Genomic DNA, 24949 nt, shown 5'->3' with positions numbered 1-24949 from the left:
CATTCCAGAACATCCTGTGGTTCTGCACAGTCTGTAACTATCTGGCATTTTTGATCTACTTGCCATCCTATGTGGACTGCTCCCCAGACTTGAGGCATAATTTGCAAGGGCCAGGGAAAAATAAAGAAGTAGGAACCCTTGTTCATAAATTATTAAGAGTTTAATATGGTAAAGCAGAGCAGCAAAACAAGCATGAGGTCTGTCTAAACATTATTCATACGCATATGTCAACCACAAAACAGCTGTGAAGCCAGTTCTGACAGCTTGGCCACTCTTTTGACAAGCAAGGTGGTGGAGACTCCTACTCACCTGCCTGAGGGCTTTGCTATGTCACAATACAGTTCTATGTCACAATACAGTTCTGTGTCACTTATGGACATTTCAGTCAATAATGGACCACCCCAGATTATGGTGGTCCCGGCAGGCTACAGCACATGGTACTGGGTGTGCAACAGGCTATGCCATCTAAGTTTGGGCAGTTACACTTGATGACAGACACACAATGACAAAATCATTAAGGATGCATCTTTCAGAATATTTCCCTATTGTTAAGTGACACATGACTTTATACAAATCAATCTGAATCAGTCTTTGGAAGGGAAGGAAGGGGCAGTTCCTCCACCAACACTCAAACACATAGTATTTCTCCTTACCTATTCAACCGTTCTGTTTCCACCTCAAATTCTCTAATTTTGCTTTCCGAGATAGCCGATCCATGTGAGTAGAGTGTCTGAAAGATCTCTTGGATGTTGGAGCAGTCCTGAAGAGAATGGGCCAGATGTTCTGCCACGCTGCTGGATACCTGTACAAGTGAGCAATGATTCCCCTATGGCCAGTGTCACTTTAGGGATACCAGTCCCCACAAATGCTTTGCATGTAGAATAATTTAAAGCTAATATTCTTAAGAATCAGGCACCAGGAGGTGGTTTACCTGGGTCTTCCTCAGTCTGTGTAACCTGTATAGGTTACACAGTGTTAAAAGCTAACTACTCTAGAAGCAGCACATAAAGAGGATCAAATAGAGTTGCCTCCTTCATGCACGTGATGCTGGGCAGCAGGTGCAGCTGATCATGTCTCTGTGTGTGCCTAAAACTTTGGATATTGAACAGAGTCTGGACTCCCCTTCTGCCTCCCTGAATCCCTGCCACTCCAGGCTCTCGTCTCTGTTGCAACAAAGGAGATCAACCAACCTTTGTATTTTTACAACAGCTTTGGTGTGGAATCTGAACACATGCATTTTTTCCTTAGTGCGAAGTTCTAAATTAAGCCTTGAAAGTGCTATTCAGGCTCTCCCTACCCACAAGGATCAAAGAGCTAGGTCTCCTAGTCTCATCCCCAATCATGAAAGATATCCACCTAGGAACTGAAACAGCTCCCTTTTCACCACCCATTAACGTCTGCAGTCTCAGTGGGTTCACAGGTGCTACAAATGAATATTTGAAGGTTCCAGTGTTTCAGAGCATCAGGCTAACTTCAAAGGCAGCATTCACCCTCACTGGAGAGCATGTTTCCTTTCAAGAGGAATGTGTAAAGGTAAAGTGTTTTTAGTCATTCATGACTCAAACATGTTTGTGAGGCAGTAGGTGACATGAAGCAGATATTTCAAGTCTTTCATCTAAATCACCAGTAACATCATCAGTAACATTTCTTTTTGAATGGTTTTAAGTAGAGAAAAAACATCTCCCTTATGGCTGAAGAAGTAATTCACCACATGGAAACCACTATACATTTCAATCTGATCTTCTAAAGGAAATAGGGTCTGATTTATTATTATAATTAACAGGTTTACTGGAGGTGAACCAAGGACATTCTTCTATCATCTATAAATGGGTATCTGTATGGTTCTATGGGGAGTTTTCTGGTCACGCTTCTTAGGAACACTCACTCCTATGCTGCTGATTTCTGAGCCCAGGACTGGTCGATCAGATGATGAGGATTCAGACCTGGTTTTTGATAGTTTCACCCTCTCAGCAACCTGCAAAAGATGAAACAAAATCTAAAAATGTCATAGCAATTTCCAGACAAACTGTTGGGACTGTGTTTATATAGGGTTACTGTTTCACCATGACAACTACATCAGTTAATTAGTTTTTAAAAAACAATTCACTTACCTAATTTTTCTACCATTGGCTTAATCCAAGGGTTTTCAATCACAGTGCTATTATCATTTTGGACTGGTTTATTATACATTGGGAGTGAGAAAAAGGGCTTGTTCTGTATGTTATAGGATAGTTACCCCTGCCTCCCTGCTTTTAGCCATAAGCTGTCAGTAGCTCTCCAGTTGTGACCACCAAAAATGGCTAGAGGCATTGCCATATCCCATGCAATTGGGTAAAGAAACATTGGCTTGACCTAACTTTCTTGATGGTTGAGAACGAACCTTCTTGTGGAGACCAGGCAAGAGGATCACTTAAACAGTGTTTCTCAGGTTGACTCAACATATGATCCAGTGGGGATACCTATTACAAGCCCACAGGCTGCCCATCACAGTTGATTTTTTTGCTGGTGGGGTTATGGGTCCTTCAGTGGGAAGATCATTGGTTCATTACTCAGAACCCACCTGGAATGAACCTTAGGCCTGAAGAGAAACTCCATCCACCTGAAGTATTATGGAATCTGACAAACCAGCTCACTCCATAGTGACTTGTCAGCTGTGACATGTTCCAGCTGGCTAATGAATGAGAGCTGGCATCCAGACTGCAAGCGAGAGATGCTCTTGGTCAGGCATCCCTCTCTGAGAGAGTACTGAAAAAGCCCCTGGTGGCCAGCTGAGCAAATCACATGTCTGTACAGTAGGTTAAGCTCCATGGAGGCTGGTGCCCCCAGATAATAGGAGGGATCCCCAGCACTATCCCCAGGAATTTACCTTGGCAATGGGAATATCATTGCTGCTGCTGCTCGTGCTCAGCTCTCCTGTGCTAGGGTTGACAGGGCGGTTGGTAGAAGTGAGGCGTCCAGGGCTGGAGGGTCCTGTGGCCTGCATGCTCTGTAGTCGGGTTTGAAGCTCTCGAACCTGAAAGAATAATCCCTTTAGTCACAGTTGGTCACTTTCCTGGCCAAAGAGCAAATTAGCCAGATGGGTAGATGACCAATTTTCATTTATAGGAAGGGATCAGTTTCATTCAGAAACTGAGTTGATTGAGTCTACACAAGTCACTAGCCTCAATTAGACTTGCTACTGGCCATCATCTAATCTCCACAAATATAAGGTGAACATGTTATCTAAGGCACTAGAAGCTTCTAGCACTGTTGAAATGACTATCTCTAAGGAATGTTTATTTATTCAGCCTCATGTGACTGTTGCTGTCTGCAGACAGAGAACCCAGAATGAAATCTCCACTCTCATGGAACTTGGGGATCAGAGGAAGATGTAGGTAGGTAATGTCAATACAAGTGCAGACAAGTGCTAAATAGCTATGGAGGTGCTGTAAGGAGAAGACCAGGGAAGAATGTGACCACCTGAAGCCATTTGTTAAAGAAGGGAAAAGAGAGAGAGGGGAACTTGAGCAGTCTTACAAGTGAAGAGAGTTACACAGATGGGTAAAGGGTTGGCTTTGAGGGTGTTCTGAGTAAGTCAGGGTAAGAACAGATCACACAAGATGATATGCTGCATTTGAAGAACTTCAAATTATTGAATATGTGTAGTGCAGAGAGGTCTCTGCATTTGGAAGAAATTGAGGCTGGGATGAAAACAGTCTTGCCCCAAGACTTGAAGATGTAATTATTCCTGGAATGTTGGAAAGGCATATCTAAACAGTCTTTCTGTATAAAAAGGAAACACAGGTCCTTGAATTGCATTTTTTTAAAAGGAGAACTCTTGTTTTTTTGTTTATTTATTTATTTATACATGCACTGGGTACAGTCAGAAGCGCGGGGGGTGGGGGGGTGAGAGAATTCACCAGAGCCAGAGCAGGGAGCAGAGCAGACAGAAGCACCGAAGTACACTGCAGTGGGAGCAGTGGGCGGCAGGAGAGGTCTGCGCACCATGTGGGACCCTCCTCCGGTGGCCAGGGAGCAGCTGGGGATGGAACTGGTGCTGCAGAGGCTGCGGGCAGCTTCGCAACCCAGCGCTCAACCGCTGCGCCACCGGGGAGACCCTCTTGAATTACATTTAAACACATATTTACTTGCACAGAATTTAAATGTCCAAATCCTACTTCTCAATGGTTACTGATCAGTGGCTTCCAAAGAGAGAAGCATTCCAAGTAAATGAACATGATTATTAGGAATTGTTATTTTTTTCCTGATGACCTTAATCACCATTTTATCATTGAGTACAATGTGCACCTTAAGGGAAAGCTGTCTACAACACATTAGGGCCTCACTGGAAAGAATAAGCACAGGAAGAACTAAGGCTGAGTTTTCCAAACTTGGTCCATCAGAATGTCAAATAACTGAGAGCTTGTTAAAACAGAATGCAAAAAATAATTATATAAACTAAAAACAAAATTAGAAAAAAACAAAATCAACAGGGAACTATAAATCAGAGACATTCTGCAGGGGAGGAGGAGAAGATGGATCAAAACAGGGGAGGGAAAAGCACAAGAGACTGGTGACGGTACAGAGGAGAATTGGTGGTGGGAATTTTACAGGGACCACACCTGAGAGGAAAAAGCATACATTATGCAGAAATGAAGAATGATTTCAAATATATATAAAATAAAAAACAAAACAAACAAACAAAAAAACAGATCCTGAGGCCCCACCTCAATGGCTTCTGATTTACTGGTTCTAGATGAAGCCCAGGAATCTTCATATCTAACAAGCTCCCAGGATATGCTGGTGCTGTGGGTCAGAGGACCACACTCAGAGCAGCACTGACCTAAGGGAATCCCAAAGTTATGCAGCATTTTTGTTCCTGAGACAAGAGGCACAGAGCAGTCCAGTTGATGCCAAACCCTTTTATAAAATGGGAGGTTTTCATATTAAACATCTTGGATGTTTTCCTCCTGCTAAATTGGGAACCAAAAGTAATTGAAGTTTCAATAATTCATCAAAATATTAGAAGCCCAATTAGGAAAATTCCCTTGGAGCCAATTACATTCACTAGTCAAACAGCTATAAAGTGCGGAATGTGGCACAGTAACTTCCAGTAACTGTGGGTGATGGGAATATGTGCCACACCACACAATATACCAGACACAAGATTGATCTTGAAATGTTTTAAAGATGAAACACATGCCTGTTGAAGTCAAATGATATTGGTGAAAGATTACAGCGGTAATTCTGGAATGGTCCCTAACAGACTGAGAATGGCTGAGGGTGACTGTCTCCTCTAGCCACATGACACAGGGCAAGGGTCCATTTTCCCACCATGTCAAATTCCTGGCACTTGGGAGACCTCCTGGGGGAGCCCATATATTTCCATTTCTACTGCTGTGCAAGTATGATGAGGTCCTGAATAATTAATAATGTTAGCACCACTGCAAAATCTAATGAATGCCTGAATCAGTCACAAAATAATCAGTAATGTTTTCTTATAGCCCAATTGGCCCACTCTATCCCCTTTCAAAAAAATACAAATGGACCAGTGCAATGTATAAAAATGTCATTAAAACTGTCCATGTTTTAAAAATGTTTCTTCAGGGCCTCCCCGGTGGTGCAGCAGGTTGAGCACAGTGCTGTGAAGCTATCTGCAGCCTCTGCAGTGTGGGTTCCATTCCCGGCCGGCTGGCGTGGGTCCCACATGGCACGGCAGACCTCTCCTGTCTCACCCGCTGCTCCCTTCAGCAGTGTATTTCGTCAGTCTGCCTGTTCTGTTCCCTACTCTGTCTCTGGTGAATCCTCTCACCCTCCCACGTCTCTGGCCTGTACCCCAGCTCTTGTATAAAAATAAATAAATCTTTAAAAAAAAGTTTCTTCACCTAAAAAATGTTTATTGTGGAAAGTTTAGATGACACTGAGAAAAATAAAAAGGAAGTACCTAGTCTCTCTCTCTCTCTCTCTCTTTCTCTCTCTCTCTCTCTCTTTTAACCAGGCAGAGACAATTACTTGTAGTCATTTTCCACAGTGTGAGTAAGCACAGGTATGTCCACTTAAAATAACTTTTAAATGTAAACATCCATTTCCATTTTTAAAGTCTTGGACCCATAGAATGGCTTTGAAAACGAAAGGCTGATAAACATTCTTATTTTGGTTTATGGTTTATTATTTAAAGACAATTATTAGGCAGTGGAAAAAAAATCAATGAAAGGTATGGTGTGAAACTGTCATGGAGAGGCCGGCCCTTGATGGAGCTACATAGCCTTCTCTCCTGCCTTGATTTGTATGTATTATGTATGTGGGGGAGAGGGAAAGTGGGGGAAGAGTCTCAATTTAATTTAAATGAATATATGCACAAAGATGAAGGCTACAAACAATTTGCTGATTCAGCTTATGTAAGGCTTGGGAGAGGGGAGACAGCTTTTATTAGAGTCCTTACAGTAGGTAAAATTGTGTCCTTTTGCAGTAGGTTAAATTGTGACCTCCTTCCCCTACCCCCCTAAATAAGACATGTCCAAATTCCTCACCCCCGTTATTTATGAAAATGACTTTATTTTGAAATGTAGTTTTTGTAGCTATAATTTAAGAATCCCAGATTAGATCATCTGGGACTTAGAGCAGGTCCTAAATCTAATGACTAGTGGAATGGAGAAAGGAGAGGGAGATTTCAGACAAAGAGGAGGCCATGTGAGGGTTGAGACAAAGCCTGGCCACGTATCAGTGGACTCCAGGATCTAACAGGAGCTGAAGAGGCAAAAATGGATTCTCCTCTGAGCCTCTGAAGGAAATGCTTTGATTTTGTAGATTCTAGGACTGTGAGAGAATACATTTCTGTTGTTTCAAGCTGCCAAGTTTGAGGTAATTAATATACCATCTTTTGCTGAAGATAATTTATTAAAGAAAATACATTTCTCTCTTCAAAACATGTGGCTTGGAGTCAGAGGTTAACCAGGAATCACAGCTGTCCTAACCTAGGAATTGATGCTATGGGAAGGTCATTTTCCCGGTTATATCCTTTCTCAGTCTGAGTTCTTTAACAACAACACACAAAGTAACCAAATGGTCACTTTGTTGTTTTTTCCTAAATAGTTCATACCCATCTAGATTCCCAGAAGAGAAATAACTTTGTTACATATAATGGAAACCTGGTAGAGTATCAAGGGAAGATTCTTATCTTTTAGGGCCTCAGTTAAATATTACAAATGTGTTCCCAAAAAGGGTGTAATAAGTCCTTGCTTATTTGTTCATAGGTTCCTTGAAATGGCTGACTTTTACTGAAACAATGTATAACAAAATCAGGACCTCTGTAACATCATTTGATTCAAATGTGGTCTGTGATTTTTTTTCCCTAGGTAACATTATAATGAAAAGATATTATTGGAGACCAGTTCTACCAGAGTGTCAAAGTATGAAAGAAGAAACATTTCCTCTCCCTTTCAGAAACACTGAGATTCAGTCTTGAAGGCTGAATGGTGATCAGCAAACAAAAAAGGTAAAATCAGCAAAAAGGTGAAACTTTCAGGAAGTCCTGAAAGGTTCAAGTAAAGAAATGATAATAAAATGCCAGAATGCAGGCTTTTCTCAGTTAAATGATAATGACTCCCAAAGGGAGAAGGGGTTTTACAAAAATTACCTGATTAGAGAAGAAGATGGATGGGATGGAGGAGGACAAAGACGGTGAGTCAAGAGCTGCACTACAGTGCTGATGAGAAATGAGGAGTGTCAAACACAATCAGTGAATTGGGCACCGGTGGTGAAACACACCCATGCCAGCTCTGTCCAGGAGAACTTCTGTAAGCATGGGTCTGTTGCGCAGCTGCCGCAGGCCCTGAGGGAGCCCCCAGCCACAAAATGGTACTGAGCACTGGCTAGGTGCCCAAGGTAGCCATTGAATGGTGGTTTCTTTTAATAAATGTAAATTCACATTTAAATATCTGTTTGTGACTAGCTGCTATTAATTGGTCATTGCAGTTCTAGAACTATTAAGGGAAATTAAAATTCATCCAAACTTGTGGCTGGGATAACTCAGCAACTCATAGTATTGCTCAACAAAATAAGGGCAACCTAACACAGACTGATTTTTTTCAGAGAGAAATAAAGATGGCAAGTAACTATGGGTGTACTGGATTTGAGGAAACTGTCCGGTATGTGAGGAAGGATATTCAGGAAACATTTAGAATGGAATCCGAGGAAGAAGAATAGAACTGGAAGCACAGTGTGGGAATGTTGTGCATGGGCAAGGCTGCCAGCCGAGGCCTGGCTGTGGGATGGGCGGAGAGGGTTTCTCTTTCTCTAAGAGAAAAGAGTTGAGGTCCCCTGGGAGGAAGGAAGGCGGAAATACCAGACATTGGAAATGAGGAAGGAAGCTAACCTCAGAGCAAAAATGGAAGAAAAAAGCTTGCGTAGCAGCACTGAAGACTCAGTTGAGTTCTTTTGTTCAACAGAGTAGATTGTGCAATTGCGTATCTTCAGATGCTGGAGATTTCATGATAATAATAGCAAGAATAAAAGAGGATAAAAATTACGGCAATAAGAAGGATGTGCTGGGGCACTGGCAGGAAGATTTGGACACATTCTTAACAGCAAAGAGGAAGGAAGAGTACTGATGAAAAAAAATTAATGGAAAAAGCCAAATTCTATAAAAGTCACAAGGAGAGGTGGCCTATATACCCAAAAGACAGTTGGCAGGGTTTAGACTCAGCTTTGACAGGTGCTACAAAGGATGAGAATGAGAAGGACTGCAAATGGGAAGAGTAGCTGTCTGTATGCAGAACAATTCAAATTTTGCAGCACATGCCAGCTAAAGTAAACAGGTGCTCCTCCTATTAAAAATGCATAGAAGTGCTACATAAAAAGGAACAATGAGAAAGAAATTCACTGCCAAATTTTAAAAAAAAAAAAGACAGTAAAATCTCCATGTTGCAGAAGTGAAGTGAGAACTAGAGCTAGAGAGGCAAGGAAGAAAGCAATACTGTAGGGTGCTGTGGGGGTTGAGCTGCCATGGAGGGTTCACTCCAGGTCGGCTGGGGATCTGGCTGATAATTGGAATAAAGCCTGGAGCCTTCCTGCCCCACCTATGTGTGAAAGGTGGACTGAAAGTGCTACCCCGGAGGCTGGAAAGAAACCTTAGAGCTGTGCAGTGGTCAGCCATAAGAAATCAAATTCCAGACCTGTGACACATTTGTATATGGGTTCCCAAGTTATTATCTTCATATTGTGGGGCCCCAGGCTTATATGTTAACAGTGAAAACTGGTCTGCATTTTGCCACTCACTCCCTTAGACACTAATTTGCAAACCACAATATCCATATGGAACAGGAGACTTAGGCCCTCCATGAAGCTGTAGACATGGAAGGGCAACTACACAGAAAGGTGGATGTACCAAGAGAGCTAGCAGTCTAAATTGGGAAATGGATTCACCAGATAAATGAAAATAAAGCAAACTCAGTTAAGTCACAGCAAATATTTGGGCCCTTAAAGAAAGTAATAATTTATATATTTTATGGAAAAAGCATTTCCATAAAAAATAAATTATGAAAGAAAAACTAGGGGCCTCGCTGATGTCAAAAGGGGTTAAGATGCAGCTCTATGACAGCCACTGCTGCATGAGTTCGATTCCCGGCCAGGGAGCTAACTCACATGGCACAGCACCGGTCATATAGCACCTGTCAAAGCTGAGTCTAAACCCTGCCAACTGTTTTTTGGGTACATAGGCCACCTCTCCTTGTGAATTTTATAGAATTTGTCTCTTGTCTCCCCGCTGTTCCCCCCAGCAGTGTATTTCAGTAGATCCGCCTGTTCTGTTCCCCACTCTGCCTCTGGTGAATCCTCTCGCCCACCCGCCCCCTACATCTCTGGCCTACACCAGTTCTTGTATGCATAAATAAATAAATCTTTTTTTAAAAAAGTAAAAAACTAGCAGATATCAAATAAGATTAGGAGGATGAGAAAAATGGGCAATGAAAGAAAGATATAGTCTATGAAATAGAATGCATGTATAGGTTAAAGCCTTTACTGGATAAAATTGAAAAGAGAATTAAAAAATTGGAACACAGCATGGAGAAAGTGGCAGTCTGGGGTTAGCAATGCAGTCTGGGTGCTAAAGAGATATAAAATATGCAGGCATCATTAAGAGACATAAATGATTGACTGAAGCTCTAACACATTGTTAAAGGAGTTCAAAAGGAAGAGAACACAGGAAATGTCTGATAAACATCTGAAAAGAAAACAGATTTGTTTTCCAGATGTGAATACAGACATAAATCAGACTGCATTATTACATATCAGGTGCTAAGTAGATGTGGCAGTTTTTAGATATGTCTGCAGATTCTTCGACATTCCTTGCCTCAAGCGGTGAAGTCCACGAAGAGGTGGAGTCCAGTTCTCATTCTGTACATGCATGGACTGAGATTGAATCCTGCCGCGGACCAGCACAGCAGTAGACGATGAGGCCACCTCAGGGTTGAGAGAAGCGTGCAGTGCAGGGTGGTCAGGGCGTCGGTGTAAGAAATGACAAACAGACACACTTCAAGAGTGAAAATCTGAGTGTAATTTTCTTTGAGTTTGTGACCAGTATATATATGTTTTCCAAAAGCACAGGAATGAATATCAAAGAAATTAGCTTGCTCATGGGCTCAGTCTATCACCATCAGGGAGGTGATCTGCATAACAAACAATGACCATTATAGAAGAAAGGAGGAAGTTTAGAAAGACAGATAAGGGATTAAAGTTTGTAGTTCTAGAAAGACTGGATAAGATTTTTAGCATTCTTGTAGTGGTTCTTGGTGGTTGTTATCTTTTGATAAGCTTCTGCCTTTTCAGGGAACTTCCGCTGCACTTCCTCTGCTTCAGGCTGTTCTCCCCCCCCCCCCCCCCCCCCCCCCCCCCCCCCCCCGTGCTGGTTGCCCAGCAGGATCTAGGGACCGTGGCTAAAGCCATTCCTAAAGATCACTGCGGGGGGAGGTGCAAAGGTAGGGTTTTGCTGTTCTTCCCCTGCACGCTGGTTGCCCAGCCGGACCTAGGGCCGGTTAGCCCTAAAGGTCACTGCAGGGGGAGGTGCAGCAGGTCCCCCTTTGTTCCAAGAACCACTACAAGAATGCTAAAAATCTTATCCAGTCTTTCTAGAACTACAAACTTTAATCCCTTATCTGTCTTTCTAAACTTCTTCCTTTCTTCTATAATGGTCATTGTTTGTTATGCAGATCACCTCCCTGATGGTGATAGACTGAGCCCATGAGCAAGCTAATTTCTTTGATATTCATTCCTGTGCTTTTGGAAAACATATATATACTGGTCACAAACTCAAAGAAAATTACACTCAGATTTTCACTCTTGAAGTGTGTCTGTTTGTCATTTCTTTCACCGACGCCCTGACCACCCTGCACGCTTCTCTCAACCCTGAGGTGGCCTCATCGTCTACTGCTGTGCTGGTCCGCGGCAGAATCCAATGGGCAGAATGCAAGGGAAGTCATACAAATTGACTTCTAAGGCTATTTCAGAAAATGTATTAGTTTTGCTGACACTCTTTCAGGATGCTGATCCATAGAAGTCAGCCTCCGTGCTGGAGGCTGCCCACCAAGGGCAAATGCTCATAGGAGTTCTGACATAGGACTAAAGAAACCTTCTTGATGACTAACCAATCACAGATGAGTCCAAGTGAGAACTACCCAGCAGAGTCTAGTTATCCCTAGAACCAGGTGGGATAAATGCCTGTAGCTCTCTAAGTTGTGATGTTTTGTGATTCAGCTAAAGCTAACTGGAACAGGAGGAAGGAAAATATAACTATGTGTCTAGAAACACTATATAGTACAAATGTAGGGGGAAAAAGGATAAAGAGATAATCCTAAAAACCATCTAGTGGGAGAAATAGATAAGATGCTTCAAGCTCTGACGGAGGGATGTTGGCCTGTTTCACTGACCACTCTATAGTCAACTTTTGAAGGGTACCTGACAAAGTGTCAGTCTCAACCTATATAGGTTCAATAGTGGCTCCCAAAGATGTCTACATTCTAATCCTCAAACCCTGTGACTATGTTGCCTTATTTTCAAGAAAGATTAAAAATCTTGAGATAACGGGCCTCCTTCGGTGGCGCAGCGGTTGAGTGCTGGGCTGCGAAGCTGCCTGCAGCCTCTGCAGTGCCGGTTCCATCCCTGGCCACCGGCGAGGGTCCCACATGGTGGCAGACCTCTCCTGCTGCCCGCTGCTCCCCTCAGCAGTGTACTTTGTCACTCTGCCTGTTCTGCTCCCTGCTCTGGCTCTGGTGAATTCTCTCACCCTCCCACGCTTTTGACTGTATCCAGTGCTTTTGTATAAATGAATTTAAAATAAAATCTTAAAAAAAAAAATCTTGAGATTGGAGGGCCTCCCTGATGGCACAGCAGTTGAGTGCTGGGCTGCTAAGCTGCCTGCAGCCTCTGCAGTGCTGGTTTGATCCCTGGCGGCCAGTGAGGGTCCCACATGGCACGCAGACCTCTCCTGCCGCGCACGCCCGCTGCTCCCCTCAGCAGTGTATTTCATCAGTCTGCCTGTTCTGCTCCCCGCTCTGGCTCTGGTGAATTCTCGCACCCTTCTGCACTTCTGACTGTACCCAGTGCTTGTATAAATAAATAAATAAATCTTAAAAAAAATTAAAAAAAAATCTTGAGATAGGAAAATTATCCTGGATTATCACATAGACCCAGTAGTCATGAAGGTCCATGTAAGAGGGAAGTGTCCGTTAGAGGTTTGAAGACACTATGCTGCTGGCTTTGAAGACAGAGAAAGAGGCATGAGTCACAAAATGCCAGAACCTCTAGGAGCTGAAAAAGACAGAGTCCCAGAAGGAAGACTCCCTGATGACATTTTGATTTTAGTGAGAGATGCATCTCAGACTTCTGAACTATAGAACTGAAATATAGTAAGCCTGTTCTCTTTGAAGCCATGGTTTTTTTTTTTTTCTTTTTATAGCAGCAACAGGAAGCTACATAGTTATCACCTAAAGTATAGGTAAAATAAAGACATTCTCAAACAAGATTACTAATTTATCACCCATAGACCTTTGCTGAAAGAACTTCCTAAGGATACAAACAAGAAAATTAAACCCAGAAAAAGAATGGGATGAAAGTGACCACAGCAAGCACAAGCAGGGCTGCAGGGACAGGAGCAGGTCTGCTCTGCTGTCGGAGATGGGATGGCCGGACAGACCTTTCGGAAATCAAGACTTGCTCAAGGTGAGAATGTGCTCATCCAAGACTGTAGTCTCACCTGGGACATGTGTACCTGGAAAGTCCCACCCAGGACAGAAGAAATCTGCAAGAGTATAAGCACCAGAGTGCTCTTTGCAGTAGTGGGAAGCCTAGTGTTGAGCACTGTGATGTGGTGAATGACACTATAGAATACAAGGAAGCCTGAAATACATCAGCCAGAGGTACACACAGCAGTGTGGACAGCCCTTAACTGACTGAGTGTACTGAGGTAAGTAAGAGAGGTCTAAAGTACAGCAGCATTGGCCTCCCTGGTGGCCTAGGGGTTAAGTCTCAGTGCACTGAGATGGCCCTCCTGTGGCAAATCCCCAGCCAGGGAGCTAACCCACATGGCACATCAGACCTCTCCCATCTTGTCTGCTGCTCCCCTCAGCAGTGTATTTCAGTATCTGCCTCGTATGCTCCCTACTCTGTCTCTGGTGAATCCTCTCACCCCTGGCACCTCTGGCCTACACCCTAGTTCTTCTATACAAAAATAAATAAAATACACATTTTACAATAAAGGAATCATTCTTTAAAAAAAAGAGAGTACAGCAGCATTTACATAAATTAAAAATAATGCAAAAATATATAAGGTTATACATAAAGTGGGGAAATGGGGAGAGGGAATAGGTTATAAAAGAAAGAAATTGAAAGAGGGACCTTTCACAGATCAATGAATATGCCTTTAACAGAGAAATGTAATTTATCTCTTTGCTCCTACAAACCAAATTAAAAGAAACAAAGTAAATGCAAAGGTGAGAGCCCAGGTGCAGGAGAGATTATGCAAAAGCAGAGAGAAAGATGCAAGTGGTTAAGAATTTGGTACTAAAGCTGTCAAAGATGAACATCCAGTGGAGTGGGCACAGAGGTGGGGTTCTGAAATGAGGGAAATTTACTGAAAAAGTGAGGCTAGGGCAAGGATAATGTGGTGTCCCAGTACAAACGTAGGAACACAGACAGCATGACTGAGTCAGCGAGGATGCCATCTGAATGTAGTTCACAGACTAGTGACAAGAAAGGTGGTGTTAGATACCTAGGTGGGATTAGAAACACTATTAACCATGAAAAATGAATTTGTTCTGTTTATGACAGGCAGCATTGTGAATTAGGCAGATATAATTTCAGTTAATTAAGTTGTGAATTCATAATCTCAATGTGTAGTGGAGCTGGCTGAGGTGAGATGATTTTTACCCTGAAGAAAGGTTAGAATCATTGGGCTGGAAAAAGCTCTCCTTAATGAGGCTGACCACTTAGTCTCTGTGTAGTTCTTTGAAAGCTGCCTCCTCCATGTCCAGGTTTGGTGGATACTTTGTGGAGAGTCACTTTCTTATGAGACATTTCTGCAGACTTCTGTTGGAGCCCTCATCAGAGTTTCTTTATAGAAATAACATATTTATTCCTGTATATTTCACTTTCATAGTGTTTCAGAAAAGAAGTTTTTTTAAATTACTTATGGCAATTTTTTATAGGCTGAGTCAGAAGAAAAAGAAACCACAAAATAGAAAAGGAATACAAACCTGACAGCATTTTCATTGTCTGAAGATAATAGTATAGGCATATTATTTTCTCTTTTGTAGTATAGCCCACTAAAGAACCAGGACCAGATTATCAAAAAACCTGCATCAGAGAAAAGGTTAGCATTTTGGCTGTCTTCCTAATTTCTTACCAACTTTCCAACTAATGGAGTCAGCTACTTTTGTTATAGCCAAGAGTTTGCCTTGAGAAAGTATGACTTCTTCATAGAAACAAGAAAATCAAATAGAAGTGGACCTAAGGACCCACGTTGTTCAAGAGTCAAGTGTACTCAGTTTGCTTCACCAAAATATCTGGGGAAATCACTTATTTTTTTGCTATAGACACTTGTCCTAAAAAATTAGGTAAAAACAATAAATAGTGTGGAAAAGCTAGGCCTACCATCACATGTCCCTCCTATGAGTTCCCAGTGTTCCCCATGTGTTTTCCCCTCCATGCTTGACACATATACTTGACACACTTGACACACAGCATTTTAAACACCTGTTTACTTTCCTGTCTCCCCAAGCCATTTCAAGCTGGGGGCAGTGTTCTGCTCATCACTGCAGTCCCTCTGCCTGGCACAGAGGAGATGACCAATCATATTTATGATATAAAAAATAAATAAGTGTAAAGTGCTTCCTTTCAAGTCAATTACTTCTACCTTGCCTAAATTAAGCCCACTTCTTTAAGTGGGAGGAGATGTGTGGTTATATATCAGAGCATGTAGAAACAAATGATTATCTCATTTAATAATGAGATGGGACCAATAACAAAAATTGTCTACCTCTCATTCCCTCCTTACTGCTCTGTACAGTAGCCCAATTTGTTAACTGATATTAAAAACTGGGAGTTTAGATCTAAATTAATTAAATCTTGAACAAGGCTCAGAAAACCTACTGAGAGCACTTTGTTTAATTACAGGCACCATTGACACTGTTGGTCATTTAGAATTCTGCACAGTGAACACGGGCATGAAAATAATGTGTGCCCAACTATTTTTCAGTGTCGATGAGCTATGGATTCATATCTGCTGGAAAGACAGCACAGGCCAAGGAGTCAGGTATCAGGGGCTGTCGCAGGCATGGGAATTGATACCATGACTCAGTTGCTGCAGTGCTGCACATCATAGAGAACAGAAGACAACCCACCACACAAAATGCAACATTTAACATCTGGTAAATTGGTATTCAAAGATATCTAGGCAAATTCTATGAGACCTACAACTGTCTTCAAATAAAGATAAATAAATCCAATTCATGGTATGTATACAAATTCTGAAGGACATTTCCATTTGATGAAGAGATTCAAGTTCCTCAACATATTTTGATTTGAAGGTCATTGAAAGTAAATTGTATACTTTTATATAAAACCATACTGACTCATGCTCAGCGAAATAAGCCAGAAAGAAAAAGAAAAATACCGGATGGTCTCACTCATAACAGGAATCTAGAAAACCTAAATAAGGGATCAGGAAAAAGAATAACTATAAGAAAGAAAAAAATCAAAATCAACAAACAACTATGAACCAGAGACACACTTTGGTGGGGGGCAGGGAAAGGAGAGATCGGGGTCAAAATCAGGGGGTTGCAATTGTATGGGGAATATAAAAATAAAACAAATAAATAAATAAATAAATAAGCAAAACTGAAAAAACAAATAAAACCACACTGACTACAAAACTTAAAAAGTAATAAATGTGATCAGAAGTTCATATTAGACTTCTCCCAATATCTAATGACTTTTACTAGGAAAAAGACAATAGGGTGGTGAACTCATCAGACCACTCTATAGGTAACTCTGGTTTTCACCCCAACAACTACTAATATTTTTTGAGGATTTACTATGTGCCATGTGTTGTTTCAGTGCTTTATCAGTATCATTAATTTTCATGCACTGGTTATGAATATTACCCCACTTCACGGCAGAGGAAAGTGATGCACAGAGAGGTGAGGGGACTGGGTAGGTCCACGAGCCCAGGGAGTGCGCCTCTAGGGCCCTTGGAGCACTACAGGTAGGGCAGGTAGAACCACCACCTCTGCCATTCTCTATATCGACTTTTAGAGTTGGAGAAAACAACTGAAGAAGGAGGGTGGTATCTTATCTTTTGCTACTCACAAACAAGGGCTCTCTTTTGCTTCAGTAACTCAAGCTGAAGGCAGAAATTTTTTCTAAACCACAATATGTAATTATACCTAAAGACACATTTCCTTTACAAAACACATACCATGAGAAAGCACATGCTAAAAGCAAGCACACCGAATTAGGGCATTAGCCATAATGATGAGGGAGTGTGACCCAGGAAATTACAGGTGGTGTGTGCCTCAGCTGCAAGGAAATTTCATCAACTTGCTCAGATAAAATTTTTGCTGACTGATTTACACTTGCTTATGCAAGTATGGAAAATGGCATCTGATAAAGTTGGATACTGAAAATAAGCCTATACTTGTGAATTCAGATAAAACGATGTTCCGATATGAGAGGTAGGACTATTGGTCTTTTAATTATGACATTTAGCCAGGGAGTTGATATAGTCAAAAAGAGTTGATAACATTCAAAAATAGTCATTTCTTCCATAATTATATACAATGGCAATCATGAAAACTTGCACATAAGTTAAGAACAGAAGGAAGTGGGCCTCCCCGGTGGCACAGCGGTTGAGCGCTGGCCTGCGAAGCTACCCGCAGCCTCTGCAGTGCCAGTTCGGTCCCCGGCCACTGGGCGAGGGTCCCACATGGAGCGCAGACCTCTCCTGCTGGGCCCTCTGCTCCCCTAAGCAGTGTACCTTGGTCTTTCTGCCTGTTCTGCTCCCCACTCTGGCTCTGGTGAATTCTCTCACCTTCCCATGCTTCTGACTGTACCCAGTGCTTGTATAAATAAATAAATAAATAAATAAATAAATAAATAAATAAATAAATAAATAAATCTTTAAAAAAAAAAAAAAAAAAAAAAGGAACAGAAGGAAGTACATGTTCTGACCTTATTGGAAAAAAGTTATTTTCAAGGTGTTCCTTTTTTAAAAATTTTTTCTTTTTAGATTTTATTTATTTATTTATACAAGAACTGGGGTACAGATCAGAAGCGCAGGAGGGTGAGAGAATTCACCAGAGACAGAGCAGGGAGCAGAACAGGCAAATGGACCAAAGACATTGCTGAGGGGAGCAGTGGATGAGGCAGGAGAGGTCTGCCATGCCATGTGGGTATCTCCCTGGCTGGCTGGGAATTGAACCTGTGCTGCAGAGGCTGCGGACAGCTTCACAGCACAGTGTTCAACCTGCTGCACCACCAGGGAAGCCCCTCAAGGTGTTCATTTAGAAGAAGAAAGAAAAATGATGAAGGATGATGAGTTCTAATGTATATTTTTTCTTTATCTGTGTGCAAAACCACCAGTCAAAGCACAACTAGAAGGCAAGCTTCTAATATTGTTGAGATTGAGAAAGGGAATAAAGTAGATCTCCTAATTCAAAGTGAAGTTCAGAGAGAATATTTTCTGATTGAATAATTCATTGATTCACACCCAGTCCAACACAGATCAAATTCATAGCCAAACAAAGAATCACTGTTGGTTCCCTTGAGGAAACTTCATCTTTGGAAAACTGAGTGCTTGAACCATTCTGCCAAACATTTCTATCTTCAAACATCAATTCTTTAAATTGTATTTATTTCCTGAACAAAGTGGTTCCCAACTGGTTCAGGCTATACAGTCATTGGCATACTAGGTTAAATGCCAGGAATTACACACACACAAAAATGCACACACAGCACAGAGAACACAGATATAATATACAGGCATACACATATACATACATGTGATTATTTTCATTTTAGTAAGTCTGCTTTGAATAGATGACATTTCACACTAGTCACTATAGCTAAGAGAGAGCAAGTATATACTTAAAGATTCTTTTGCAAATTATAAACTATTTTTAGTCTATCTTTTTTTTTTTTTTAGATTTATTTATTCATGTGTACAAGAACCATGGTACAGGCCAGATGTGCGGGAGGGTGAGAGGATTCACCAGAGACAGAGTGGTGAACAGAACAGGCAGACTGACTGAAATACACTGCTGAGGGAGCAGCAGGCAAGACAGGAGAGGTCTGCCGTGCCATGTGAGATTCTCGCTGGCCGGCCAGGATGGAACCCACGCTGCAGAGGCTGTGGACAGCTTCACAGTGCTGCGCTCAACTGCCTGTTCCACCAGGGGAGGCCCTTTAGTCTATCTTAAAAGAAGAAATTTTAATCGAGCTTGGGGAAAATGTGCGCACCCTGAAGAAAGGTTTGAGAATTGTTGCCTGGATAGAATTTTATCATCTACTTAGACTTGAGATTCCAGGGGCCAGTGATTTTTGAATCTTACCTCCACTTCTCAGCACTTTCAAATTAGTTTCCTTACAAGAATGACTTCATTGCAGATAGGAATGGTGAGTCCCAAGCCACAAATACCATACCTCCCCGGGTCGCTTTTGGCTCTGCCGCCTGTCCTTCTCAGCCCAGTGCACTCCGCACTCACCCTCCTTCGGAGTCGGTCCCGCTCTTCCCGGATGGCGTTCATGGTGGCCTTGGTCCTGTTCAGTTCCTCCTCTTTGTTGCACAGCATCGCTGTCAGGCTCTCATTCTCTTCCCTCAGCCCTGCCAGCTCCTTCTCCCAATGAGAGCGCTCTTCAGCCAGGTTGGGATAAAGGTCCCGACCAAGGACCCCCTCAATCTCCTCGACAGTCTGCGAGACAGCCACAAAGACAAGTAGAGTCATTTTGGAGAAAGAGGAGGGAAAGAAACGAGGCCAGGAGTGAGAGTTCATAGAAGAATGGGCTCCACACCACCTCATTACAAACAGTGCTCACGACGAGTGATATCCAAAATCATCCTTTACCCATTTTCAGATGAGGTTCTGCGAACTGCCTGGGCTTCCCACTGGTCCCCAGAGTAAGCAAGATAAAGTGTCTTCCTCATGTGTAAGTTTGTCTGTGACACTAACTGCCGTGTCCATACAAATGTTTATCTGCTCTGTCCACGTTCCAAGTTGGTGAACACATTACCAGGCTGCACACCAGCTAGTGATCCTGATAATGCAAACTGCATACAAAATTGAACTTGAAGTTTCCCAAATTATAGGCCTCCTGTGTTACAACTCAGCGATACAGCAGATTGCATCACCTTTTCCAGCTTTTAGTTTCATATCACAATCCAGAGGGTGTGAGTGAAGTTCAATCCCTCAGTGTGAGAGACAAAAATAAACCTCTACACAGTAATGAGGAAGCTCATTGTGGAGGTTTGTAAAGCTACAGGGATTTAATTAATTAATAAGAAAGCTATGAAATGAAATAAACATAATTTTAACAGTACTTGGAGAATTCTTGAGAATTTCCTTAAAACAGTCTCAATGGAGAAGGAACATGCATAATGTTAGAAAAGAAGAACTTTTTCTGCTTGCTTTCAGAAACTATTCATTCACAGTTATTGTTCTTCAGAAAAGGAAGCATAATTCAACTGATACTGAAGGAGGAAGCAGAGTTACTATAAAGTAGTAGGAGGCAGTGAAGTGATGTGATGAGAAACAGATACCAAAATGGGATATGTGAGGCACGTCACTCTAGGACTCTCAAGCTGGTTTTCTGATAAAGACTGTTAATCAAATCTTGCTGTCACTTTCCACACTTGCTGCTTTGTCTTTCCTCTCAAATCAGATTGGCCTTCCTTGAGGGCCCGTTCTGTGCCTTACTGGCTAGCAAAAGAGCTTAGCCCCCTCCTTTCCTCTTAATGCTGAGGCCGGGCCTCCTCGCCAAGTTGACATTCGAATCCAATATAGTGTTTGGGACACTAGAGAAGCAAACACCAGGACTTGCTTCCCCAAACCTCCTCTTATTTGTAATTGAGATGAATGAAGATGGAAACCCAGCTGTGTCATAAACATGAATCATGTTTTACCTTGCAATATCACCATTCTTTTGTGGAATCTAGGATTCTGGTTTATGGAAATGAGCCTAAAGTGCTAAGACATTTTTCAAATAACACCTCACATTTTTTCCCTGGCAATGGTTATTTCCAGACTTTTCAGTTTGGATCACTACACCTAGGTCACTAAACTGTAGTGAATCAAGTAATTCTAGAGGCCCAGGATCAACAGGTCTTGACTTTCCCATTGTTCCCCAGTTTGTGCAGATGCAGCAAATGCTCTGATTTGGGCCTCCTCCTGCAGTAAAATGAATGCACATGAAAGTTGTGAAGCTCCCTTGTGCTCCAGATGGATAACTCATTCAGACATGAACTTCCCCCTTGTTGGCACCATGAATTGGTAACTCCTGAAATAATACTCTAGAGGTCTTAAAGATTTCATAACCCCCCCAAGTTAATCTTACAACCTAAGAGTGCAATATGATGAGCCACACCAAAATCATGAGAATCAGTATTAGTAGTCTAATAGTTTCCAAGTAAATTGTCAGTTTTGCTGCAAAGTCAGTGATTTTGACTGATATGATTTTTTAAAAAGATTTATTTATTTATTTATTTATTTATCTATCTATTTATTTATTTATATAAGCACTGCGTACAGTCAGAAACACGGGAGGGTGAGAGAATTCACCAGAGCCAGAGCAGGGAACAGAATAGGCAGACTGATGAAACACACTGCTGAGGGGAGCAGCAGGTGGCAGGAGAGGTCTGCGTGCCATGTGGGACCGTCGCCTACGGGCATGGATCGAACTGGTGCTGCAGAGGCTGCAGGCAGCTTCGCAGCCCAGCGTTCAACTGCTGTGCCACTGGGGAGGCCCTATAATGATTTTTTTCTAATGTAATTCAGGCCAAAAAAATTTACAAGACTCCTGCTTCTACCTAGTGGGCCAACTCTTAGAACACTTATCCCTAGCAGATGTTTGATAAAGAGAGAGGGCTCTGATTATTTCCTTTTTATGATCTCAAAGAGCCAGAGCATGGAGGACAGGAGGCTCTACCTTAATAGCCAAGTCACAGTGTTCACTAGCGGTGGTGAGCTGCTCAATGTGTCTGTCCACCTCGGCCACCGAGAGGCTGCAGCTGCTCTTCTTCCTGCAGCAGACGACATTCTCCAGCCCTGTCAGCACCCTCTGCAGTTCTGAGTTCAGGTCACTGCAGTTATCTGGAAGTGAATGTGGACAAAACTGAGTTAAGCAGGCAAGGGATGTTCTCCATTTTTCTTACCAGCATGAACACCTATGGGTCAATGAAATGCTAATGAAGGCTGACAGCCCAACTGTAACACCTTGTACTCTAATCTCACAGGCTGCCCATACTGTCTCTGAGGCTTAGACCCAATGTCAAGTCTTTATTAATGAGTTTCACACTAGTTATTTTCTAGCTGAAGCCATGCCTCTTGGAATTCTTGCTTTCTCCTTTTTCACTAGAAGGCAGTCATGCCTCAAGTTTTTTTTTTTAACACTTTTTTAAAAGATTTATTTATTTATGCATACAAGAGCTGGGGTACAGGTCAGAGATGCAGGGGCTGAGAGGATTCACCAGAGACAGAGTGGGGAACAGAACAGGGAGATGTACTGAAACACACTGCTGAGGGGAGCAGCGGTGAGACAGGAGAGGTCTGCTGTGCCATGTGGGTTCCTCCCTGGCCAGCTGGGAATTGAACTCGTGCTGCAGAGGCTGCGGATAGCTTCACAGTGCAGTGCCTAACCCCTTGCGCCACCAGGGAGACCCCCATTCCTCAAGTTTCTTATGGAAAAACAAAAGAGTGTCCCAGAAAAGGCTCACGCAAACACTGACTCCAGAAAGTTAGAGTTAAACAGGTCTTATCACTTTACTATATAAACAAAACAAAATCCTCAAAGTGAGCAGAAACTTGGAATTAAAAAGAAACATTGGAGACAGCCTTTGCCCTCAATGAATTTAAAATCAGGACTTTTTCCCTGATATTCTTTTTTTTTTTTTTTTTTTTTTAATAGAGGCATGTTTTATTTATTTATTTATTTGTTTGTTTTGTTTGTTTGTTTATACATGCACTGGGTACAGTCAGAAGCACGGGAGGGCGAGAGCAGAGCAGGCAGAAGGACCGAAGTACACTGCTGAGGGGAGCAGTGGGCGGCAGGAGAGGTCTGCGCGCCATGTGGGACCCTCCTCCTGTGGCCGGGGAGCAGCCAGGGATCGAACCGGCGCCGCAGAGGCTGCGGGCAGCTTCGCAACCCAGCGCTCAACCGCTGCGCCACGGGGGAGGCCCCTGATATTCTTAATATCTGCAATTTAACCCATTTCAATATAAGCCAGGGGAAAAATAAACTATTCTAACAAATTCCATTTTGTTCTCCATGTAAGTGTCTTATAAGCAATTAAAATAATTTGATTCTTATTTTAAAATATAGGCTACTTTTAATTGCTGGACATCAAGGGTTTGGTCTGGGAAGGAAAATAATCTTAATGCTAGCTAGACATATCATAGAAGATAATTTTAGTGGAGAAAAATCCCCTCAAAGTTAAATACAAATATCTCAGCCAGCTATTTTGGATTTTATGTATAAGAATGCCATTCAGTTCTTACAGCAATATAGTTGTCAACTACAGCTATCTCTCCTACATCCAACATAATTTCTGCATGAAAGAAGTTCCCTATCTTCAGCAGTTTCCCTTCTTCACTGCTCCTCTATTCTTTTTACCATGCACTGAAATGGTTAATTGCTTTTGGAAGAACTTCAAGAACACTCAGCACTACAGCAACAGGATTTATCAGAATATTTTAGTTAACCTGATTTGGCTGTTTATATTGAATGTCACTAAATCCAGTAAGAAAACAGCCTAAAGATTCACTCCAACCACTGCACACAATATTCACTCCTCCTCTCAAATTTTCTCTTCCATCTTTGTAAATGGTATCACCATCCACCCAGTGATTCAGCCAACTCTCAGGTAATCTTGATCTCCTTCTGCCTCACAATCTAAACCCAGTCTGTCTTGTGACCACAACCTTTAAAACTTATCCCCAAAGTAACCTCTGCATACCATCTCCACTGACACCACTGAAATCCAAACCATCTTCATTTCTCAACAAAGCTACTAAACAACCTCTTACATTCCATTTCCCACACTGTAGCCCAAGAGAGAGACATGAGGACATAAATCAGACCATGTTACTCCCCTTAGTCCAAACCATCTAATGGCTTCCCACTGTCATTCAATTAAAGTCCAAACTCCTTACCAGAGCCTGTAAGACTCTGCATGATCAAGAATGCTGACATTCTCAACCCAGGCTGCTCCATGGAATTCCCTGGGGATTTATAAAATATCAGAGTCCATGCCCCACCCCAGACCAATTAAACTATAGTCTCTGGGGGAGGGGCTTGGACACTCAAAATTTTTAAGTTCCTCAGACAATTTTCATGTGTAATCAGGGTGAGAATTACTGATCTAATTGGTCCTTGCCTCAGCTGTCCACGTTGCTCCTCATTCACAAAGCTCTGTTCACACTTCTGGCCTTCTCCCCATCCCTGGAATGCACCAACTATCTACCAACTACCGGCAGTCAGATAGTTGGTGCATTCCAGGGATGGGGAGAAGGCCAGAAGTGTGAACAGAGCTTTGTGAATGAGGACACATGGATTGGAAGAATAAACATTATTAAAATGGCCATCCTAACAAAAGCAATATACTGATTCAATGCTATTCCAATAAAAATTTCAATGTTATTCTTCAAAGAAATAGAACAATTATTGATGAAATACATATGGAATCACCAAAAACCCCGAATAGCCAAAGCTCTCCTGAAAAAAAAAAGAAGGGAATGGAGGCAACACACTCCCAGATTTCAAACTATACTACAAAGCCATAATCATCAAAAGTGCATGGCATTGGAACAAGAACAGACACACAGACCAATGGAATCAAATAGAAAATCCAGAAATAAACCCACAGATTTATGGTCAACTAATCTTTGACAAAGGAGCAAAGACTATGCATTAGAGAAAAGAAATTTTGTTCAATAAATGGTGCTGGGAAAACTGGGTCGCTCCATGCAAAAGAATGAAGCTTGACCACTACTTCACACCATACACAAAAATCAACTCAAAATGGATTAAAGAACTAGACATAAGACCTGAAACCATAAAATACATAGAAGGAAATATAGGCGAAACACTACGTGATTTGCACATCAAAGACATCTTTACAGACACATCACCCAAAGCAGTGATAGTGAAGGCAAAGATCAACAGCTGGGACTATATCAAATTAAAGAGCTTCTGCACAGCAAAAGAGACAATA

At 42.0% G+C, this 24949-nt stretch overlaps 1 protein-coding gene and 1 long non-coding RNA gene across 9 annotated transcripts in view; one reads left to right on the top strand and one right to left on the bottom strand.

Moving 5' to 3' along the window:
* The window catches only part of MCC (MCC regulator of WNT signaling pathway), a 336988-nt gene that overhangs the window by 44622 nt on the left and 267417 nt on the right, over positions 1–24949 (bottom strand). For both annotated transcript variants that reach the window (XM_054688299.1, XM_054688300.1), the window contains 5 exons: positions 21667–21830; positions 19230–19436; positions 2867–3013; positions 1886–1975; positions 654–802 (listed from right to left, as the gene is read on the bottom strand). In XM_054688299.1, coding sequence (XP_054544274.1) covers positions 654–802; positions 1886–1975; positions 2867–3013; positions 19230–19436; positions 21667–21830 — 757 coding nt within the window. The remainder of the gene's footprint in view (positions 1–653; positions 803–1885; positions 1976–2866; positions 3014–19229; positions 19437–21666; positions 21831–24949) is intronic.
* The window catches only part of LOC129144773 (uncharacterized), a 42971-nt gene continuing 18398 nt past the window's right edge, over positions 377–24949 (top strand). The window contains exons 1-7 of one of the 7 annotated variants that reach the window (XR_008549339.1): positions 377–437; positions 709–810; positions 1410–1533; positions 3288–3374; positions 7335–7474; positions 13016–13191; positions 15725–15964. This is a non-coding gene — a long non-coding RNA (uncharacterized LOC129144773). Of the gene's footprint in view, positions 445–708; positions 811–1403; positions 1534–3287; positions 3375–7334; positions 7872–8070; positions 8088–13015; positions 13192–15724; positions 15965–24949 lie in introns of those variants that run through there. The other 6 variants (XR_008549342.1, XR_008549341.1, XR_008549340.1 and 3 more) reach the window with 6 other exon arrangements.

This window comes from Talpa occidentalis, unplaced genomic scaffold (assembly GCF_014898055.3).
Source record: "Talpa occidentalis isolate TD23 unplaced genomic scaffold, MPIMG_talOcc4v2.1 talOcc4.6, whole genome shotgun sequence".
In the NCBI taxonomy this organism is placed as follows: Eukaryota; Metazoa; Chordata; class Mammalia; order Eulipotyphla; family Talpidae; genus Talpa; species Talpa occidentalis.
This window is presented reverse-complemented; position numbering and strand designations above follow the sequence as displayed.